This window comes from Phoenix dactylifera, unplaced genomic scaffold (assembly GCF_009389715.1).
Source record: "Phoenix dactylifera cultivar Barhee BC4 unplaced genomic scaffold, palm_55x_up_171113_PBpolish2nd_filt_p 001324F, whole genome shotgun sequence".
Taxonomy (NCBI): domain Eukaryota; kingdom Viridiplantae; phylum Streptophyta; class Magnoliopsida; order Arecales; family Arecaceae; genus Phoenix; species Phoenix dactylifera.
In genome coordinates, this window is record NW_024068655.1 from 82185 (window position 1) to 101856 (window position 19672).

General features: G+C 44.1%; 1 protein-coding gene across 1 annotated transcript; it reads right to left on the reverse strand.

Moving 5' to 3' along the window:
• Positions 1–79: 79 nt before the first annotated feature.
• Positions 80–18402, reverse strand: LOC103720027 (nicotinamide adenine dinucleotide transporter 1, chloroplastic-like). The gene is made up of 9 exons (XM_008809542.4): positions 18011–18402; positions 17790–17885; positions 9037–9143; positions 7333–7381; positions 7116–7225; positions 1446–1540; positions 1270–1358; positions 1036–1130; positions 80–869 (listed from the first exon to the last, which is right to left on the reverse strand). Exons 1-9 carry the CDS (start codon positions 18078–18080, stop codon positions 633–635), a joined length of 948 nt encoding a protein of 315 aa, XP_008807764.1. The 5' UTR covers positions 18081–18402; the 3' UTR covers positions 80–632.
• Positions 18403–19672: the final 1270 nt, after the last annotated feature.

A 19672-nucleotide genomic window follows, 5' to 3' on the forward strand; every position in this document is an offset into this window, starting at 1 on the left:
TGCCATGCATCCACATCCAACAATTCCAGTGTGCCAAATCACAAGCTCTTACCTAGCTGAGACAAAGCAGCTTGATCCAGATTAAAATTAACTTTGATTACTAATACAATGGACATGTTCACAGATTTACCACCGTAGTGGTAAATAATCCAATACAATGTAGTGCAGAAGACAATAAGCCCAGCAAGCTTAGCTTGCAATGAAGCAACCTGTACTTGAGGCGAAAATTGCAACTGATGTCATATCAGTAAATGAATTCCTCAATAACTGCTTTAATGTATATTCAACGGTTGTCATCATCATTAATCTGTTGCAGTATCTGTTTCAGTTTTCCAAAAAAGAACAATGTCACCGCTCAAACCTTGCACACCTTTCTCCACATGATGGTATTACTTCAATGAAGAAAGCTTTTCGTCGATTGGATAGCATGTGGATTTCTTTCACTGTACCCAAATCATATTTTACTTCCAGCTATGCAAGTGTAGTGATCCAATCATACTGTAAAAACTGGAAGATATAATGCCTTCCCATAAATGAATGGGTAGCAGGTCAAGAACAGTGAAAAACAAATTGGTGGATTGATTTATTGGAATACTCCCTTTCAAATGATCCAAACCGGGTATAATCTATAGTTAGAGTGTATGTGGATGTTGTTCAGGAGGGAATAACGTAATCAGGAATCTATGGATCATCTCAAAACTGGTGAATGTAATTACAGCTGCTGGAGTGGTTCGAAGCAGGTTTGTGGCACAACCACGATAAAAACCAGGAATACCCTCTTCTTGAAGTACTTTCTTTATGCAGTCAATTACGCCCATATATCGCATTTCCGAATGAAATCCCTGTTCTTGAAGTCTTGAACGTACCACCTAGCATTAATGGATGAACCAAAAATGTTCAATTAAGATGGTGCACAGAAATGCACAAAAGGATAATAATTACTATCACCTTTAAATTATGACAGCAGTCATTTCGTGCATATGATATGCCTAAAAATTGATCAACTAAGGAATACTGAACGTTTGATGTAAGTACCTCATGTGGATATGTCAAGGTCGATGCAGCTATCTTAGAGACAGATGAAGCAACAGCAACATCTCCAGCACTGAGTGAATTGATGGTAGTATTATCTGATACAACCGCATTTATCAAGGCATGCAACAGATTGTAAAGTATGCAAATTAAGAGACAAAGCAGTTTCTTTTCTTTAGCAGAAAAAAGCAATAAAAGGATTCGTTTTTCCATTTATAAGTAATGATGAAGTAGTACCTCGCTTGGCCAGGTAGGTTTTTATCTTTTCGTATGTAGGAAACTGGATAGCAACATGACTGATTCCCGCCAATGCAGGCACAAGACCACTGTTCACCACATTAGATAAGTATACAGTCAAAAAGACATTGACAATTCAATTAAAAATGTATTATAATGCCTCGGAAAATCAAAACCTGTACAGGCCCCTTATGCCTTCTTCATGGGCTATTCTCCTCAAAGCATTAAGCGTACCCTGGTATGGCACCACCCCACCTCTCATTCCTTGAGTCTGTGGGAAAGGCAGCAAATAATTTATAGAAAATCAACTACTCTAAAGCCAGGTAATCTTAATGTGGATCTTACAAAAAAGAACAATCCAGCTTAGGATCATTAATACAAGAAAATAGTACTGATAGATGTTGCAGATTAATGCTTTGCTTCTCAAAATCCTCATGGTTTAGCCTGGGTTGACTATACCTCAGTCCTCATTCAGCCTGTATAGAGTGATATATAGCCGCTGTTGGAAATTGCTCACTAGCAGTATACTTCCAGCCCAGTGAAAGCACGGCAACTACTATAACATTGTGACATGGTACCAAATTTTGGCTTCATGCAGAGGTCAATACCAAAATGAAGCCTTTTTGACCCCAAGATGGCTGGTAACACATGATTTTAGAAAACCATGCAACTATGCCACATTATAAATCTTGTAATGTTTTCTGGAAAAATCTTATAAATAGTTAGTTTAAACTTCCCTCAAAGGAAATCACTGGTATTAACAGTTTCTGTATTAAAAGATGAAAAAAATAAAAAAAAATGGCATGGTACATTTTAAACTATCACTTGTATATGGTTCTTAAAACAAGAATGAATCATATTTCAACTTCCAAGTGCTAACAAAGTAGCAGGAATCTTGGATATAAAAAAAAGGCATTCTAGCGGATGAGGTTCCCACCATTGTAGGGTCCAAAAGGGTCAAATTTATGCAGCCTTACCACCACATGTGGCGAGGCTGTTTTTGTGTTTTTAACTTGTGACACCTAAATCATAATGGAACAACCTAACTGTTGCACCAAAGCTCGCCCTTTAGTAAAAATCTTGGATATGCCTAAAGATAATAATCTTCTAATGAAGCCTGAAACAGCTTTGCAACTGTATATGGAAAAGAATAACACTCAAAAAATATTGCATGATATCTGCCAAGATGAAGCCTAAAGATGCCAAATATCATGTACAAATGGAAAGAGAGAGAAAGGGGGCCATAGAAGGGGGAAGTATGAGCGAAAGAGTAAAAGAAATCTAGGTTATTGTGGCCCAATAATGCTTAGGGGATGAAAAAAGAGGTAATGAAATAGGCTCATCTATGATTTTAAATGCCAAAACCAGAATCAAAACCTGCAGGTGCAGTATCGTTAGAAGGTTGAAGGGGCTGCCCGCCTCCATATCACAAGATCCAACAGTGTTCTACAACTAAGTACAGAGTCTTGCCCCACAAATCTAATATTAATAAATTGCACCACCTCTGTAGAAGTACATCATATTCTTATGCCACCGTTCTCCATTGTGCTGTTGACACATTGTTAGTCAAGTCACATTATAGATCATCAATCCAATCACCTCCAAAGCCAACATGGAACCACATGATATTTAAAGACACATCTACATTGTTGTTACTCAGAAGGCGCAACAAAACCACATCACAAGCAGCTAGGTGTTGCATGTTTTGTGACTCCTCAAAGAGCGCTATACATATCTCACCAAGCACAAAACATGAGGAACATGCCTTGTAGCATCGACAGTGCATAAAAGCAATTATGAATATTCAAGCCCACCATGGTACCACAACCTGAGCATTCTCAAGACTTTCCTACCTAAAAGATACTTGCGACATCTAGCACACAATTTGCATGCCTTAACAAAATTACCATCCTAACACTTCTTTGCTTGTCCCTTCTTGCTCAACCAAAGGTGCAAGTGCCATATCATGAGCCAAAATTTGCCACATCAAGTAAATACAACAGTTTTAGCAAGACTTGCATTAAGCTAGGCCAAATCTTTGCTTAATTTTCTCCTAATGCTTGTACATTCATTAAAAATATCCAAATAGATACCCCAAATGCAACCTCAAAACTCCTCGCATGGATTTAGCTAACTCATCTAGGCAAAAATCATTTGAGCACTCCTCAATGGATGAACACTTAGGCATGTAAAGTCCAACCTACAGATGCATCATAGTATTGCTCATTTCTACCATCAACGAAGATCAAGGCCCTTTTGTTTGATAGCATTTACCCCTTTGCCCCCCAAGGCACTCTATAAGAATATAAATGGGCTACCCAAATTCTCACAACGAAAAGCTGGTATCAAGAGGCCCTTATTACTATTTTCTGTTATACCTGCACATGTCGGTCCCAAAAAACTCCCACACTCGAAGACCTTAACATCCATCCTATACTCTACCAATAACTCCTATTTATCACCACAACTAATTAACAGGCTAGATGGCTTCCTTAAGTTAGAACCCTTCCAACTTGGTCACTTGAATCCTTTTTCAAACCACAAGATCCCCATCTGTCAAAACCACAATTAACTCAAACAAAAAATGTGTGTATTCTAGTATTGTACAAAATAAGGAACTAGCAAAGCTCGATAGTCTCTAAATCAAGCAATCCTATCCACAAAATTAATAATATTCCATCCTAAACAAAATGGCACTCCTTGAACTCTTTCAAGGCTTCATTCTTGATTTTCAAAATAAGAGATGCCAACATGTATTAACTTCCTAACCTGGCTCAAGTTCGCCAACTATATTAGTTGCAACGTTATATATGATATCTTGTGTGTGAATTCTATTCCAAGCTTGACCTGACTTGTTACTTTTCCATGTGCCCCTAGCAATCAGCTTTGAATCCTCAAAACTCCTATAATCACAAACTCTTCAAGCATTTTACAGGATCCTCCTTTTTTTATGCTCTTCTTCAAAAAGCACCACCCACACCTCTATAGCTCTACCATGAACTTATTTCATTTTTGCAACAAATACCTTACAAGTCACATTCCATGGTAATACTAATTTAATGCTTTGGACCATGTGGCACCCACATGCTCCCATCTAAGCCACCGCCTAAGAAGGACAGATACTTCAAATCACATGTTGTATCTATCTCGTAACTTTATTGAACAATGATACTCATGGTATGTTGTGCCGGTCCGAACCAGGCGGTATGGAGGATACTATACCAGTTTGGCATCAGTATTTGATACAGGTAGCATACCAACACTCGGTATACCAAAAAAATTTTGTACCGTACTGATACTGTGCTAGAGACAGCGAACCTTGATAATGCTCATCAGATACTTCTTGGATACATATCTAATACTTATATTATATATTCTATTTTTCAAAATTAAAAAAAATTTAAATACTTCCTAAATACACTTTGGGTACTTACCTAATACCTCAAAAAGAGAAATGAGGATCAATTTGTAGCATAAGAATCAATGCCTGGTGTACCGGTACCGAGCCCCGGACCAGTTGCCTGGTGGCATGGGTCAGTATGGGCCCATGCCGCGCCGTGCTGAACCTGTATCGATACAATAGAAGAGGTGGGAGAGAGGAAGAACGGAAGAGAGAAAAAGAGAGAGGAGGAGGCCGACGGAGAGCCAACAGAGGGCTACAGAGCCACCGCTTGGAGGAGGCGGAGGCAGGAGAGCCGCCGCATGGAGGAGGCAGAGGCAATGAATTTGCCAACTTTCACTTAAAAGTCGCAAAAATAAAAAGAGCCCCCTCCGGACCCTCTTCCGTGGCTCCTCGGCCTCCACCTCCTCTGCACGGCAGCTCCCCGGCCTCCACCTTCCTCTCTTCCTCTCCCACTCCCTCCCTCCCCCGCTTTTTCTCTTTTTCTTTTTTTCCTTCTCCCCCTCTGTCGCCGGTCTCGTTGTCGTTGCCGGAACCGTCCTGGTCCGCTACTAGTATGGCTCGGAACTTTCCAAACTGAGCGGTTCGGGATGGTTCCGCCGACCATGATATGGATATTAATATTAAAAAGCATGAAATATGGTCTATTGAGCAATGATTAACAATGAGCTTGTAAAAGTTAATGTTATTGTGTAAGATATGGACTATATTATTTTGATAGCTTACTATATTTTATGAATGTTTTTACATACTATGCATGCATGTATGTATATAATACATATAGGTATAAATATGTATGTATATATATATATATATATATATATATGCATGTTTATTCCTTGAGATATCCTAGTCATATTTATTGTAGGCTACTTTTTAAGATTTGTTCTATCACTGTATCCATATCATGCCATATCCTGTATCCATGTCCGCGCTTCATAGACCACAATTAACTTTGAGTCTTGAAGTTCTAGCCCTCAGACTCGCAATGGTATCAACCAACTTTATTCGTCATGCCCCATCTTCACCTCAAGTTTGTAGTCCAATGCTTTGCAACCTTAACAAACATGACCTTTTCAATTTAATCATATAGCTTATCATAAATTCATTTGAAGCAAATCAACATTTCTACTCGAGTACTACAACGCAAAAATCGCCTTCACCAAAGAGCTTTCATGCTACCAAATTTTGTGTGGAACATCATGACTTGCACACAAGTCTCCATGCTGTGAGCAAGCAACTTTAGCTTCAATTATTTGATTGTCTACCTCTAGAACACTGGCGCAACACTAGCCTTACTGTGAGAACATTAATACTCCCAACACATTGTCTGCAAGGTGATTAAGCACCTCAAGTTCAAGTGTCACATTTACCTTTACCTTCTTATGAACAGCATCCTAGCACCTAGCAACCACATCTTTAGATGAAGAATAAGTTCTAAACTCCTAGTATTTTGAAAGATCATTTCATTGCAGCTTAATTGCATCTCAATGTGTTTAAGCATTTAAATACCTGATATGGATCATTTATATAGCTCAATTGTACATCCTTTGTATTGAATTCATTGATGCTATTAAAAAGAGGTGTGTACGAGAGTGATACTTATCTAACTGCTTTTTCTAGTTACCTTCTTTTATCTAACTTCGTATTTGTTTTGTTTCACAAATGTGTTTAATGCTCCTTTTTCCATTGTTTCATCATTAATTTTGTTTCTCCTGTTTGATATTTATTGAGAATTTGAAATGCATTACAAATTATTTGCTAATGTTGCCTACCCAAGGAGAAATCCTAGCCCCACCATTAAGGAACTTGTTAGCACATAAAACATCATGCACCAACATGCAATTTAGCACTTTAGCATCTATGAGCAAACTCAGCCTTCATAAATAACCAACCAAAATTCTTCATACTTTTACCACCCTCACAATGTGAAGTTTTCGCATTACAAAGAACTGAAGGAAGAAAGCTGCAGGAGGGGGAAGAGAGAGGACTGCAGGACTGAATTATTTGACATGCGAGTTGCAAAGCCACTATATTCATCAGCCAGCACAAGAGGACCCAAACAACAATAATCCTTCAGAGGTAAGTCTTGAAGAACACTTGGGTCTTGAAGATATGGCCCAAAAACAAGGAAACATTAAAAAGAGGATCATTATGTATAACAACTAACAATAATTTTCAACTATACAAAATATAGAACAGAAAATGCAACCAAAGAAGTATCAAAAAAAAGTTTTTCTGAAAAAAGATGAAAAAAGTAGCTGCATAGTTGAAATTTGGTTGTAACTCCCAAAAGATGTAAGTCCATTATGTGTGACATACTTGGGGTCCGGCCTTAAAAACCCAGAGTGGATTAATGTTAGTAGTTCTGATAATAGAATATTATGTGCTTATTTCAATTATGACATCGTATCACAGAAATTATTCCGACCCATGCATGACATACTTGAAATCTTGTCTTGACAACCCAAAGTGGATTGGTGGCAATGGTTGTTGCAGCTCCAGCACCAGAAGCAGCTATCATATTGTGACCTACAGAGAGTTGATGGCTTCCATCTGTGAAAAAAATTATTTAATAAAACATCAGCATGCCAGTATCTTGTAAATCATTTTTAACAGCTTCTTTGTTCATTGCCACCCAGAGGAGAATTATATGCACTGACCATCTGAACAAAGCAAGCTTTTGAGTTGCTCATAGACAGTAAAGTAAACCTGAAAAATTTAAAGCAAATGATTAAATCACACAAAGAGAACAGAGAAGGGTAGGGGAGAGAAACAAAGAGTTAAGAGATTCCTTTCCGGAATTCTAAATTAAACCAGAAGAAAATTATCTATTACTAAATTAGCCTAGTAAAAATGAAAGTATCCAATGAGTATGCTTCCGGGGACATATGCTCAACGGAGAAAAAGATTGCAAACTCGAAAGGAATACATGCATCCTCAAGTTATGTGCTCAAAGGAGAAAAATACTGCAACCTCAAAAACAAAATATACACATATTTTCAAGGTTCGCCATCTCAGTATCGGACCTCATACCAATACCATCCTATTGCAGTATCGGTACGTCTAGTATGGCATCTAGTTCAGGGTACCGATTGTCAATACATCCTCTATGCCACATATCAATTTGGTACCGATATGGTACAGTACAGTCGGTACGCACCGACACCGACCGGTACGGCAAACCTTATATATTTTTATGTTATGAACATTTAGATGACCACAATCATGAATTATGCATATATCTAATTCAAATTACCACTCATCAAAGGGCACAAAATTAAAAAAGAATGTGCTTGACCTTTGCAAAGCACTGTTTATCGCCTTTCTTCAATTTAATTTTGCTACTTAGGCAATCAAAGAAATAAAGAATAGCTATAAAAAATGTTGTAGCAGGATATTAAGGTAGGGCAATAAACCCGGGTTATACACTATCAAAGGAGGGTTTACAATTGGAACGCCTGAAATGTGAATTTATCTACCCTGTAAAATGATCCATATCAAAGAAAATTATAATAAAGAGCATTAACTAATGATTTACCAGCCAAATAATAAGATAAGTCATTGATGGGCTAAACTCAAGTCACAACTGAAGCCAGTTAAACTCTTAGATCTGAGAAAGGCCAATGCTCTTTGAGTGGAGATTTAGTAAATAAATAATATAGCAACAGATATTACATTAAAATCTCACTTAAAAAGTTGTGTCAGTCCGCCAATTTAGTGGTTCTAGATGGATGAAATTCTATTGTATCAAGATCCTCTTCTAAAAAGCATAGAAACGCCGACTAGTTCTTCCTGCTCAGAATCTTCTCCTACTAATAAGATGCTGCCAACAAGGTAGGTAGTGACACAGTAGGTGATATACTACTAGCCACCAATTAGATTGATCGTCATCTCTCAAGAGCACGTTAGACAGTAATATATGTATTATAAACTTGCAAAACAAAGGTGGTGCTATTAGAAATAACATGTTTTCTGTCCAAGGTCAATTCTAACAAATGTAAAAGCATGAAGCAGAAGAAAATCAGTCTGCTCAACTATGTCCCTCAAAGTCATACACGTGTATAAATATATATATATACACAAAAATGTCTATATGTAGACACATACATATTGCATATGCATAAATACGTACATAAATGCATATATACATATATCATGAAGTCTAAAGAAGTATATTCTGTCCACTTTACATTCATAAAGTGTGGAAAAAAAAATAATTGGAAGTTGTTTGACCAACACAATTATTTACAAGCATGAATTCTTCTTTCTTCAAGATTCAAGAGATTCATTTGATGGTTAACAGCAAAAGAGTGATAAGCAGCAATAAATTTATAATGCTGAGTTGAAAAGAACGGAAAACTCACAGCCCAGTTGGGAAGCAATGCCAACACAGTTGGTGAAAGACCACGATACATGCCACGGACACCTTCCTTTCGAACTATTTGTTCCAGGCTCCCAATTATAAGACTTCCTGGAAATAAAAGTTAAACAATAACTTTTCTGAAGGCAGAGCACAAAAATGAGAAGTTTTATGCATCTAAAAAAGAAAAGCCATGCATTTTGACCACTGCATGTTGAGAGTTACAAGAGTTACAAGCTGAAACAAATATCCAAGACATTGAGTAATTAGATGAGATAAATAAACTCAAGCTTGAATGAAGTCCAATATCATGGTGTAACACAAAATTCCTTCTTAACCTTCGATCAGGAGGCAGTCTCATAGGTTCAGCAACACAAGCGATGAGAAGATATGATACCCTCTTAAAATCATTAGATGAAATATAAAGGAAATGATGTATTCACATGGATCAGTTAGCTGGCAGTAACCCACATGGACCAACTTCCCCCATGAACAGGTCAAATACCAGTCTACAGAGAAATATCACAAGACTACGAATAAAAACTGATAAGTGGTTGACTCCATGCCAATGAAGATGAGGAAGTCCTGCATTAATTGATTAACACTCTAACCATGAAAGTAGGTGTATTGGTAGATGAATTGGTTTTTTATATGAAGGAAATAACTTTGACAAGATAGATCTCCATCATGCATTGTTTGTATGGCTTTCATGAAGAAATCAAGTTGCATTCTAGAATCTCAGACTTGAAGAAGTTGTTCTGATCCACACCCTTGATTTTCCAGACAAAGGGGCAATTGAAGATAAACATGTGTTCTAATTTTCAGATTATGATGTTGCCAATTCTCGAAATAGAAGGAATGAAGAAAATTGATCCAATAGAGTGTGTACTATCAGAGAAAAGTGGTTCTGATCATTGGTGCTGCCATTTGGAATCAAAGGGAGCAATATGCAATTGATCCTGCCTCCATTTCAAAGTGAAATTTAATTGTTGAAAATCAATCATCGTCACCATCTCTTCTATCTCGAGAGGCTTTTGTTGTGTTCTCTTGGTTTTCCTTCTCATTTCCCCTTGCTCAGTGTCTCTTTCCTTCTTTTATAACCCTCAACCTTTCATCCTTTTTTTAGGATTTTATGACTTGGGACCTCCTTCTCCTCAATTTACTTGTTTTATTGTCTTCTTCGTATCCATTCTTCTGTCTTTACCCTTTTTTCTATTCCTTTAGACAGCCAAAGGCCCAAAACAATTTCCCTCCTCCCTTTGAACTGCTCTTTCTTCTCTTCTTTTCTTTCTAGAAGCAGCAGATACAAGCAGATGACTATTTGACAAGAACTCCATGTGCATCAAAGCAAGCTTTGATCTATTACTAGCAATAGACTGCAATACATAGCAACAACTATGTACAGCAATAAAGCAGAAGCATCAACAAGCAGCTAGGTGTTTATGATTACTAGTAAACCAAGTTCAAACAATATTAAATCCACACTGGTTCTTGGAGAGAATCAAATGATTGATTATAGATACCTAGATTAGCTTGACTGCTTGATACTTACATTCTTTGTTTGATAACAACTGTTTAAGAGACTGTTATTACATAATGCTAATTTCCAATATGGGTCCATGACAGCCTCTTCTTAGTGATCAAACTGGGTGGGATTCAAATTGTCCTTTTTTTTCAGACTGTGGAAACAACCATGTCTTGGCTACCTCAAGGGTGACTTCCATCCAAACAATAGGGTAATAAGAGACTGCCTGACAAATTCCAGATATCATACAACTCATTAACAACCTCGTGACCCAGTTTACATTACGAATCAACCATTTGTGCTCTTTATTTTTGGTCTCACAAAATCCATGAAAAGTTCCCAGGAACATGCCCATTTTCTGCGACTCATGAACAAATTCTATATAGAGGCATGAAGAATTTAACAGTAGTTTTGTTGTGGTTCAAATTTGGCTCGAGGGTGACCACGCCGGAGGAGTCGGGGGAGCTACTGGTCGGGATGGAGGAAGGACGTCGCTTCCTGCGCGTCGGCGGACCTGTACAAAGTCGCACCGGTGGGATTCCGATGAGAGCCCGATGCTTAAATTAGAGTGGATCTTAGCTGGTTCAGCCATACAAAAGGTCCTTAGCCGTTACCTGATGGGACTATTTATAGTCCCCGCGGAGGTACCCAGGTGGCAGAGGTATGGCCCATCCTCATCATGGGAGGAAATGGCGAAGGCCAGGTAGCGCATGGCCACGGCTTGCTTGGGGCACAGGTTTTGAGCTGTTCCTGCGTACGCTATGGCGTTGCGGGCGTTAACAGGATATGGCCCTTGGCAGCAAGGTATGGCCCCTGGTCATCATGTCGTAAAGTGGCCAGCAAGCAAAGCATGGCGCGGTGGGGTTATATTGTACGGCTACGTATGCGGGCGTAGGGGCGCGCGTAGGTGTGCATGTGGATGCGGCCGTGGGCGAGGTCGGGCTCGCTTAGAGCCTGCAACATTTATTTGGTGAAGTCAGCTTGGTGAGTACTGAGGTTGGGCTGACTTAGGGGCCGCGACATGTTTGGTGAGGTCGGCTCGGCAGACGCTGGAGTCGGCCTAGCCTCCTCGGCTCGAAGGTCAACTCGGTAGGGCGCTCTGAGCTCGAGCCGGGGTGCGTTGTTGTATAGGGCGCCCTGAACTTGGCCAGGGCGGATCGTCGTTGTAGACTCCAGAGAAGGCTGTTGTAGATCGGAGTAGTGGAGAGATCTGGCTGAGGTCGGCTTGGCCTTCGGCAAGGTCCGAGGTCGGACTGGCTCTTAGTGGGACCGAAGTTCCGTCTGGTCGGCGCCAAGGTTTACTTGGCCGGAATGGGGTGGTCCCATGTTGTAAGTAGGACGACCCATTTTGCCACCCATCATTTGCCCCCGCCTTCCGAGATCGAGTTGCTCTTTGGCTCGGGCGAAGAAAGTAGCTAGGTTGTTGGTCGTTCTGTGTCATAACCAAGTGCTCATGAGGATGTGCGCGCTAAGCTGGGTACACTGCATAATTAGGGGCTGATTACTTCAGGGCGAGTACTGCAAGCCGAGCTTGAGTGGATCAGGCTGCCACGTCAATTGAAGCGGGAGCGGCTGCAAGAGCTCTTTGAAGTGTTGCGTTCGCGCTTCTTTTCGAGGCATCGCTGGGTGGAACGCGAGGAGTCAATCATTAATGTCCCGTTCTCCGAAGCGGCTCTCATGACTGTTTTGGCCTTTAATATTATGTTCCAGAAAGATTCGCTGAGGGAGCTTCTGGACCTGCCACGCGGCGAGATCCGGCTACTTGGCCGCTTGGTTAACCCGATCTGAGCCGTTGAGGTAGGTTATATAAGACCTTAGAGAGACCCCAAGGCCCTTATTTGATTTTTCTTACTTCTCTTCTTTCTGGCCGCCATCGTCGCTCTCGAGCTTTCTGGAAGGCTTCCGGAGTATTTTGGACCTTCTCGGCGAACTTTGTGACGAACTCTGCTCCTAGTTTCCGGCGGCCCTCTTCTTTTTCTCCGTTTTCTTCTTTTTTCTGGCTGCCATCTTCGTTGTAAGAAGTTGCAGAGATGATTTTCAGCAATAAGACCCTGATAGCCCGACACAACGAGGTGGTTGCATCGGATGAAGCTCGGTCTGAGGAGAGGTCGAAGAATCTCATCACCGGCGTGACCAAGGGCTTCTGCTACAAGATGTGCTTCGTCTCAGCCCGCCAATGCCAGGGTGGATGATGTCTGGAGCGAACGAGCTTGTCGAGGCGTGCGAGCTCGTCGCCGAGTGACGATCTAGGACGCTGCAAAGGCCGCCACTGAGGTCAGATCAAAAGCTGCTCAAGCCGACAATTCTTTTCTACTTGTTTTCTTTTCCCTTATGCTTTTGCTAGATCGGCCACTTAGGCCTTTTTGTATTTAGCTCGACCTCAAGGTCGGCTTCTTTTATACTCGGCCTTTGGCCTTTCAACATCAATAAAGTGCATTTTCTTCACCATTTTGCATTTTAAAATCTGACAAAGTATTTGAACTCGTTTCGCTTGGAGCTTTATATTTAGCTAGCAAGGTCCGAACTGCATAGTTTAGGTACTGGCTTAGCCTCTATGCTGCCAGGTAACTTTGCAAAGTTGGCAAAGAGCTCGCTGAGGCCGGGACAGAGGTTGCTGCTGAGGTTGAGATGGAGATCGCTGCCGTGGTCGGGTCGGAGGCCGCTGCTGAGGTCGGGTTGGAGGCCGCTCAAGCCAACTGAGCTTTCTCCCGCCTATTTTTTATTTTCTTTTATTCTTGTAAAGTCGACCACTTAGGCCTCTTTGTAGTTTACCTTTGTATTCATGCCGACTTCAAGGTTGGCTTCTTTTGTACTCGGCTTTTGGCCTTTTAACATCAATAAAATACACTTTTTTGGTAATTTGCATTGTTGAAGTCTGAATTTGAGCTCATCTTGCCATGTCTTGTGATGGATTTTTGTGTTCGGTCAACAGAATCCGAACTACTTGGATGCTGGCTTAGCCTTTATGCTGCCAAATAACCTCGCAAAGTTGAAGGGCATGCTGCTACCAAGCTTGTCCGCTGGGGCATTTTGGGCATCCTGGTCGGGCGTTGGGCCTGCTTTGGGCCCTTCACGAGAACTGAGCTCAGGGTCCTCCCCTAACTTCCGTACTGTAGTATACCAGGGGACCTTCTAGGTAGAAGGTCGTCGTGAAATTCGACGGCTTCTTGCTTTTGTAGATCTTTGTAAGCTTTAACTTGGGCACTCGATCTAAGGCCGGGTCGCCTTTAAATTTTCCTTGAGGTCGTCTCGTCGGCTCGCGGTCGACTCCTTAGGACGTCTCGAGCTCGGGCTCGAGACGCCATTATTCTGCTAACGATTGACGAAGCCTTTTCGGCTCTTAATGCCTGCGGTCGCGGGAGCTCTTTAGCTCGCGATCGACACAATGCAAGGTGCCCCAACTCAGATCAGGGTGTCTGTGGTTGATGGGCCTCTTCGGCTCTTAATACCTGCAGTCGCGGGAGCTCTTTGGCTCGCGGTTGACACAACGCAGAGCGCCCCGAGCTCGGGTCGGGGCGCGTCTTCGGAGATGGGCCTCTTCAGCTCTTAATAGATTCTGCAAGGTGCCCCCACTCAGATCAGGGCGTCTGCGGTCGATGGGCCTCTTCGGCTCTTAATACCTACGGTCGCGGGAGCTCTTTGGCTCGCGATCGACACAACGCAGGGCGCCTCGAGCTCGAATCGGGGTGCGTCTTCGGAGATGGGCCTCTTCGGCTCTTAATAGATTCTGCAGGGCGCCCCTACTCAGATCAGGGCGTTTGCGGTCGATGGGCCTCTTCGGCTCTTAATACTTGCGGTCGCGGGAGCTCTTTGGCTCGCAATTGTTACAACGCAGGGCGCTCCGAACTTGGGTCGAGGCGCGTCTTTGGAGATGGGCCTCTTCGGCTCTTAATAGATTCTGCAGAGCGCCCCCACTCAGATCAGGGCGTTTGTGATCGATGAGCCTCTTCGGCTCTTAATACCTACGGTCGCAGGAGCTCTGTGGCTCGCGACCGACACAACGCAGGACGCCCCGAGCTCGGATCGGGGCGCATCTTCGGAGATGGGCCACTTCGGCTCTTAATAGATTCTACAGGGCACCCCTGCTCAGATCAAGGCGTCTACGGTCGATAGGCCTCTTCGGCTCTTAATACCTGCGGTCGCGGAAGCTCTCTGGTCGGGTCGACACAATGCAGGGCGCTCCGAGCTCAGGTCGGGGCGCGTCTTCGGAGATGAGCCTCTTCGGCTCTTAATAGATTCTGCAGGGCATCCCCACTCAGATCAGGGCGTCTGCGGTCGATGGGCCTCTTTGGCTCTTAATACCTGCGGTCGCGGAAGCTCTTTGGCTTGCGATCGATACAACGCAGAGCGCCCCAAACTTGGGTTGGGGCGCGTCTTCGAAGATGGGCCTCTTCGGCTCTTAATAGATTCTGCAGGGCGCCTCCACTCACATCAAGACGTCTGCGGTCAATGGGCCTCTTCGGCTCTTAATACCTGCGATCGCGGGAGCTATTTGGCTCGCGATCGACACAACGTAGGGCGCCCCGAGCTCGAGTCGAGGAGCATCTTCGGAGATGGGCTTCTTCGACTCTTAATATATTCTGCAGGACGCCCCCGCTCAAATCAGGACGCTTGTGTTGATGGGCTTCTTTAGCTCTTAGTTGAGGTCGCCGTGCGTCGTCAAATGGCGTTGAATGTCGTCGAATACTCCTGCGGTCGCGAGAGCTCTTTGTTTCGTGATCGACACAATACAGGGCACCCCGAGCTCGGGTCGGGGCGTATCGTCGATAATATTTAGTGCCCCGAGCTCGGGTCGGGGCGCATCGTCGATAATATTCAGCGTCGTTATGTCGCAGTTGTGGGCTCGTGCCATGGAAACAACCAAGCCGTGTCGAATCCATTAAAGCATTTCAGAGACGTTTTTTTAAAAAGGCCTAAAAGACAATTTTCATTGATAATATACTTTTGAGATCAGAGTTCCAACCTCGAGGAGCTAAAGTTTCGTTCAAAGGTGGCAGCTTGTGAGCCCCAAGCCGCTAGACCCGGGCTGGTGGAGATAAGGCCTTTGCCACTGCTCCCGAAGTCAAGGAGCCGCCAACACATGGGATACATGGCTACGGCATTGATGGTGCCCGCAATGGGGCGGTTGTCGTTCTGCCCCTCGCACGGCTCTGGGCTCTATTCCCCGGGCTCCCCCTGGTCGGCTTGAGCACAAATAAACCGACCCAACATACCTCGGCGGAGCGGATAAGTGCTTCGATCTCATCTCGGAGCTGGTAATAGTCCTCCGTATCATGGTCGTGATCTTTGTGGAAGCGGCAGTATCTGCCCAATCGCTTCTGCGACTCTAACGGTCGCATCCTTGGTGGTAGTCGGAGGTAAGCCTGACCCTCGATCTTCTTAAGGATCTCGGCCCGGGTAGAGGTAAGGGGAGTGTATTTTCCGAACTTCTGGAGGAGAGGCCTCGAGCGAGCCGGGCTCTTGGGCCAAGGAAGATTTCTCTCAAGTCGGAAAGATCTACTCCTTGGTCGGTCGTACTCCCTTTCGTCAACAATCATATGCCATGGGGCAGGGCAGTGATGTTGCGAGCGTCGTCCTGAGAGCTCGCGCCCGCAAAGAGGAGGTGTAGACTGGGCTACCGCCTGCTGCAGGTCTTGAATGGCCGCAGTAAGCGTTTGAACTTGTTGGATGAGCAGATTAAACTGCTCTGGCTGGACCTGAGGAGTTTGATCCGCCGGTGCAGATGCTGCAAGGGGTGGACTTTGAAGCGAGTTACCGAAAGTTAGTGCCTGGCTACTCGATGTATTTGAAGCTCTGTGGCTCCTCAATCTCATGATCACGACTCAGACCCTTCTTCTAGCGCCAAATATTGTGGTTCAAATTTGGCCTAAGAGTGACCACGCCGAAGGAGTCGGGGGAGCTATCGATCGGGATGGAGGAAGAACGTTGCTTCTTGCGCGCCGGCGGATCTGCATAAAGTCTCACTGGTGGGATTCCAGTGAGAGCCCTCCGATGCTTAAGTTATAGTGAATCTTAACTGGTTCAGCCAAACAAAAGGTCCTTAGACGTTATCTGATGGAGCTATTTATAGTCTCCGTGGAGATGCCCAGGTGGCGGAGTTATGGCCGGTCCTCATCATGGGAGGGAATGGCGAAGGCCAGGTAGCGCGTGGCCACGGCTTGCTTGGGGCACAGATTTTGAGCTATTTCTACGCACGCTATGGCGTTGCGAGCGTTAATAGGGTATGGCCCTTGGCACTAAGGTATGGCCTTTGGTCGTCATGTCGTAGAGTGGCCAGCAAGCAAAGCATGGCGCGGTGGGGTTATAATATACGGCCACATATGCGGGCGTAGGGGTGCGCGTAGGTGCGCATGTGGATGCGGCCGTGGGCGAGGTCGGGCTCGCTTGGAGGCTGCAGCATTTACTTGATGAAGTGAGCTTGGTGAGTACTGAGGTCGGGCCGACCTAGGGGCCGTGACATGTTTGGTGAGGTCGGCTCGGCAGACGCTGGGGTCGGTCTAGCCTCCTCGGCTTGGAAGTCAACTTGATAGGGCGCCTCGAGCTCGAGCCGAGGCGCGTCGTCGTATAGGGTGCCCCGAACTTGGCCGAGGTGGGTCGTCGTTGTAGACTCCAGAAGAGGCCGTTGTAAGTCGATGGAGTAGAAAGATCTAACCGAGATCGGCTTAGCCTTCGGCAAGGTCCGAGGTCGAACTGGCTCTTAGCGGGACCGAAGTCCCGCTTGGTCGACGCCGAGGTCTACTTGGCCGGAATGGGGTGGTCCCATGTTATGAGCAAGACGACCAATTTTGCCCCCCATCAAGTTTAGAAAAAGGAATACAAGAATTATGGTATGAGGAAATAAAAGACCATATTTAAGATACCCTATCATTTAAAAGATATTTTACAACTGTGACATTATTGGGGAAAAAAATCTTTACAATCATGAATTTTAACATAATTACACAGATTTCAGAATCTTGACTAACTTTAACAATAACTATGCATAAATTCAAGATAGAGATGACGTAGGAATCAATGCACAGCAGTTCGACATCTAAAAAATGGTTTGGTGCCCCTGTGAATTAAGCAACTAGAATAAAAATCATCCACGTAGCAAAGAAAAATAAAATTAAAAAGGATTTTGATAGGACAAGCATCCTTCAAAACACCAGACAAGACCTCGGCAGCGCTTCTTAAACAACATTTAACAATAAAACAAACAAGAGCAGTGCATAAGAAGGCAAATGTCATACCTTTAACACTACTGTTCTTGAGAGAGGCCAATCCATGGACCTGAAACCTCGTCTTGATCACATCCAACGGGCAAACGAAAGTAGCCGCAATAACACCTATCCAAATCACCCAAATCAAACACAAATAACTTCGATAAACTCGTAAAAATTCCGTTGTCCGCCTCAAAAAACCTAAAAATCTCAAGGAATCAAATAAAACGGCGAGAATCCAAAAAAAGTACCGGCTGAGGCGCCGGCTGCAGCATTGCAGAGAAGGCCCCTAGTGCTGGGGCTATGGGACTCGGCAGACATCGCGGGAATCCGATTCGAATGACCAAGATAGGCTAGGGTTTCGCGGTGAAGCTAGGGTTTCCTCTCTCGAGAGGGAGATTGTGGCGATCCAGCGTCGCATGGCCAGAAAGCTATCGCGGCGAGCTCCTCGGCGGCGCGAAGCAAAGAGAGATGGGTAGAAGAATCCGTAGCTACAGCCGCTAAAAGAAAAAAAAAAAAACCTAGGGTTTCGATGAGACCGGAGGGGAGAGAGGCGACGCCATTAATAGACAGCTCTGTTTCGCCCCCGCGTGGTCGGACTCCTTCGCGCCCTCCCCCTCCCTCCCGTTCTCGACGGACTTTAGATCAGGTAGGACAACGAGGTATTGTGATCACCGAAACTCGGAGAAGAAGCGATCCTGGCCATTGTTTTTGGTCATCGTGACCGTGGGAGGAATTCCAAGCTCCCTGTTTGACGGTCTGATGTGATTGTGGGTTGATTCGTTTCTCGCGGTGTCCTCTCGCCGCTGCGATTTAACGCTTATCACGACGGTGTATTGCAAATCTAATTGGCCACCCTTTTTTGAGGGATTTTGATCGGCCCCAGCCCCCAAGTTGACTATTTTGAAATGAGGTCCATGGATTTGTCGTGGGGTGGTTCTATACACACCCCCCCCCCCCCATTGCTAAGGACACCCCCCAAAAACCAAAAAAAAAAACCCAAACTAACCTTTAGTGTAATTACCATATTGCCCTTGAAATTTTCTCATACACCCCCCTTCCTCCTCCTCCGTTTCGTTTTAAAAAGAAAAAAAAAAAACACCCCTCAAACCCCCCTTAAACCCCTCGATCCATTTACATCGTTTAGGCGATCTTTGAAGGAGATTTAAGCCCCATTCGAAGCATGGACAAGCAACTAGTGATTTGGGACGAAGAATCGGCCGCAAAGGTACGTGTTCCACCTTGTTTCGAAATTTTTTTTTTTTCACGGTTCGTGCTCCGTTCGGCACTGGATCGCCGAACAAAAGGCTTCTGTTCGGCTGAACAGTGCCGAACAGAAGCCTTCTGTTCGGCAACCCTCAACCGAACAGATCTGTTCGGCTGCACAGTGCCGAACAGAAGCCTTTTGTTCGGCGATCCAGTGCCGAACGGAGCACGAACCGTGAAAAAAAAAAATTTTGGGAGAAGCCGGCGAGGTGGTTCCGGAAGAAGCCGGCGAGGTGGTCGGAGATCGGGAGAATGCCGGCGACGAGAGGGAGAAGGGGGAACGGGGGGGTTTTGGGCGTTGGCGAGGTGTTTTGGAGGGGAAGAGCGGGGTGGGGGGGGGGTTTGGGGGTGTAGAGAGCAATTTAGGTGAGGGGGTGGGAGGGTGGGGGGTAATTTAGGAATTTTTAATTTTTTAGGGGCGTCCTTAGCAAATGGGGGGTGTAGAGAGTATTTAATTTTTTTTTAATTTTTGGGGGGTGTCCTGAGCAATAGGGGGGGTGTATATAGAACCGTGGCTGTGGCCGATGACATTCAGATTTTGGTCGAGTAACGTAAGAAATGACGCGGTAAATGCTTTAGTTATTGGCTGGGCGAGGACTTACCCGTTAGGGGAACTGTTATTTTTTGATTTTTTGAAGTATAATCAT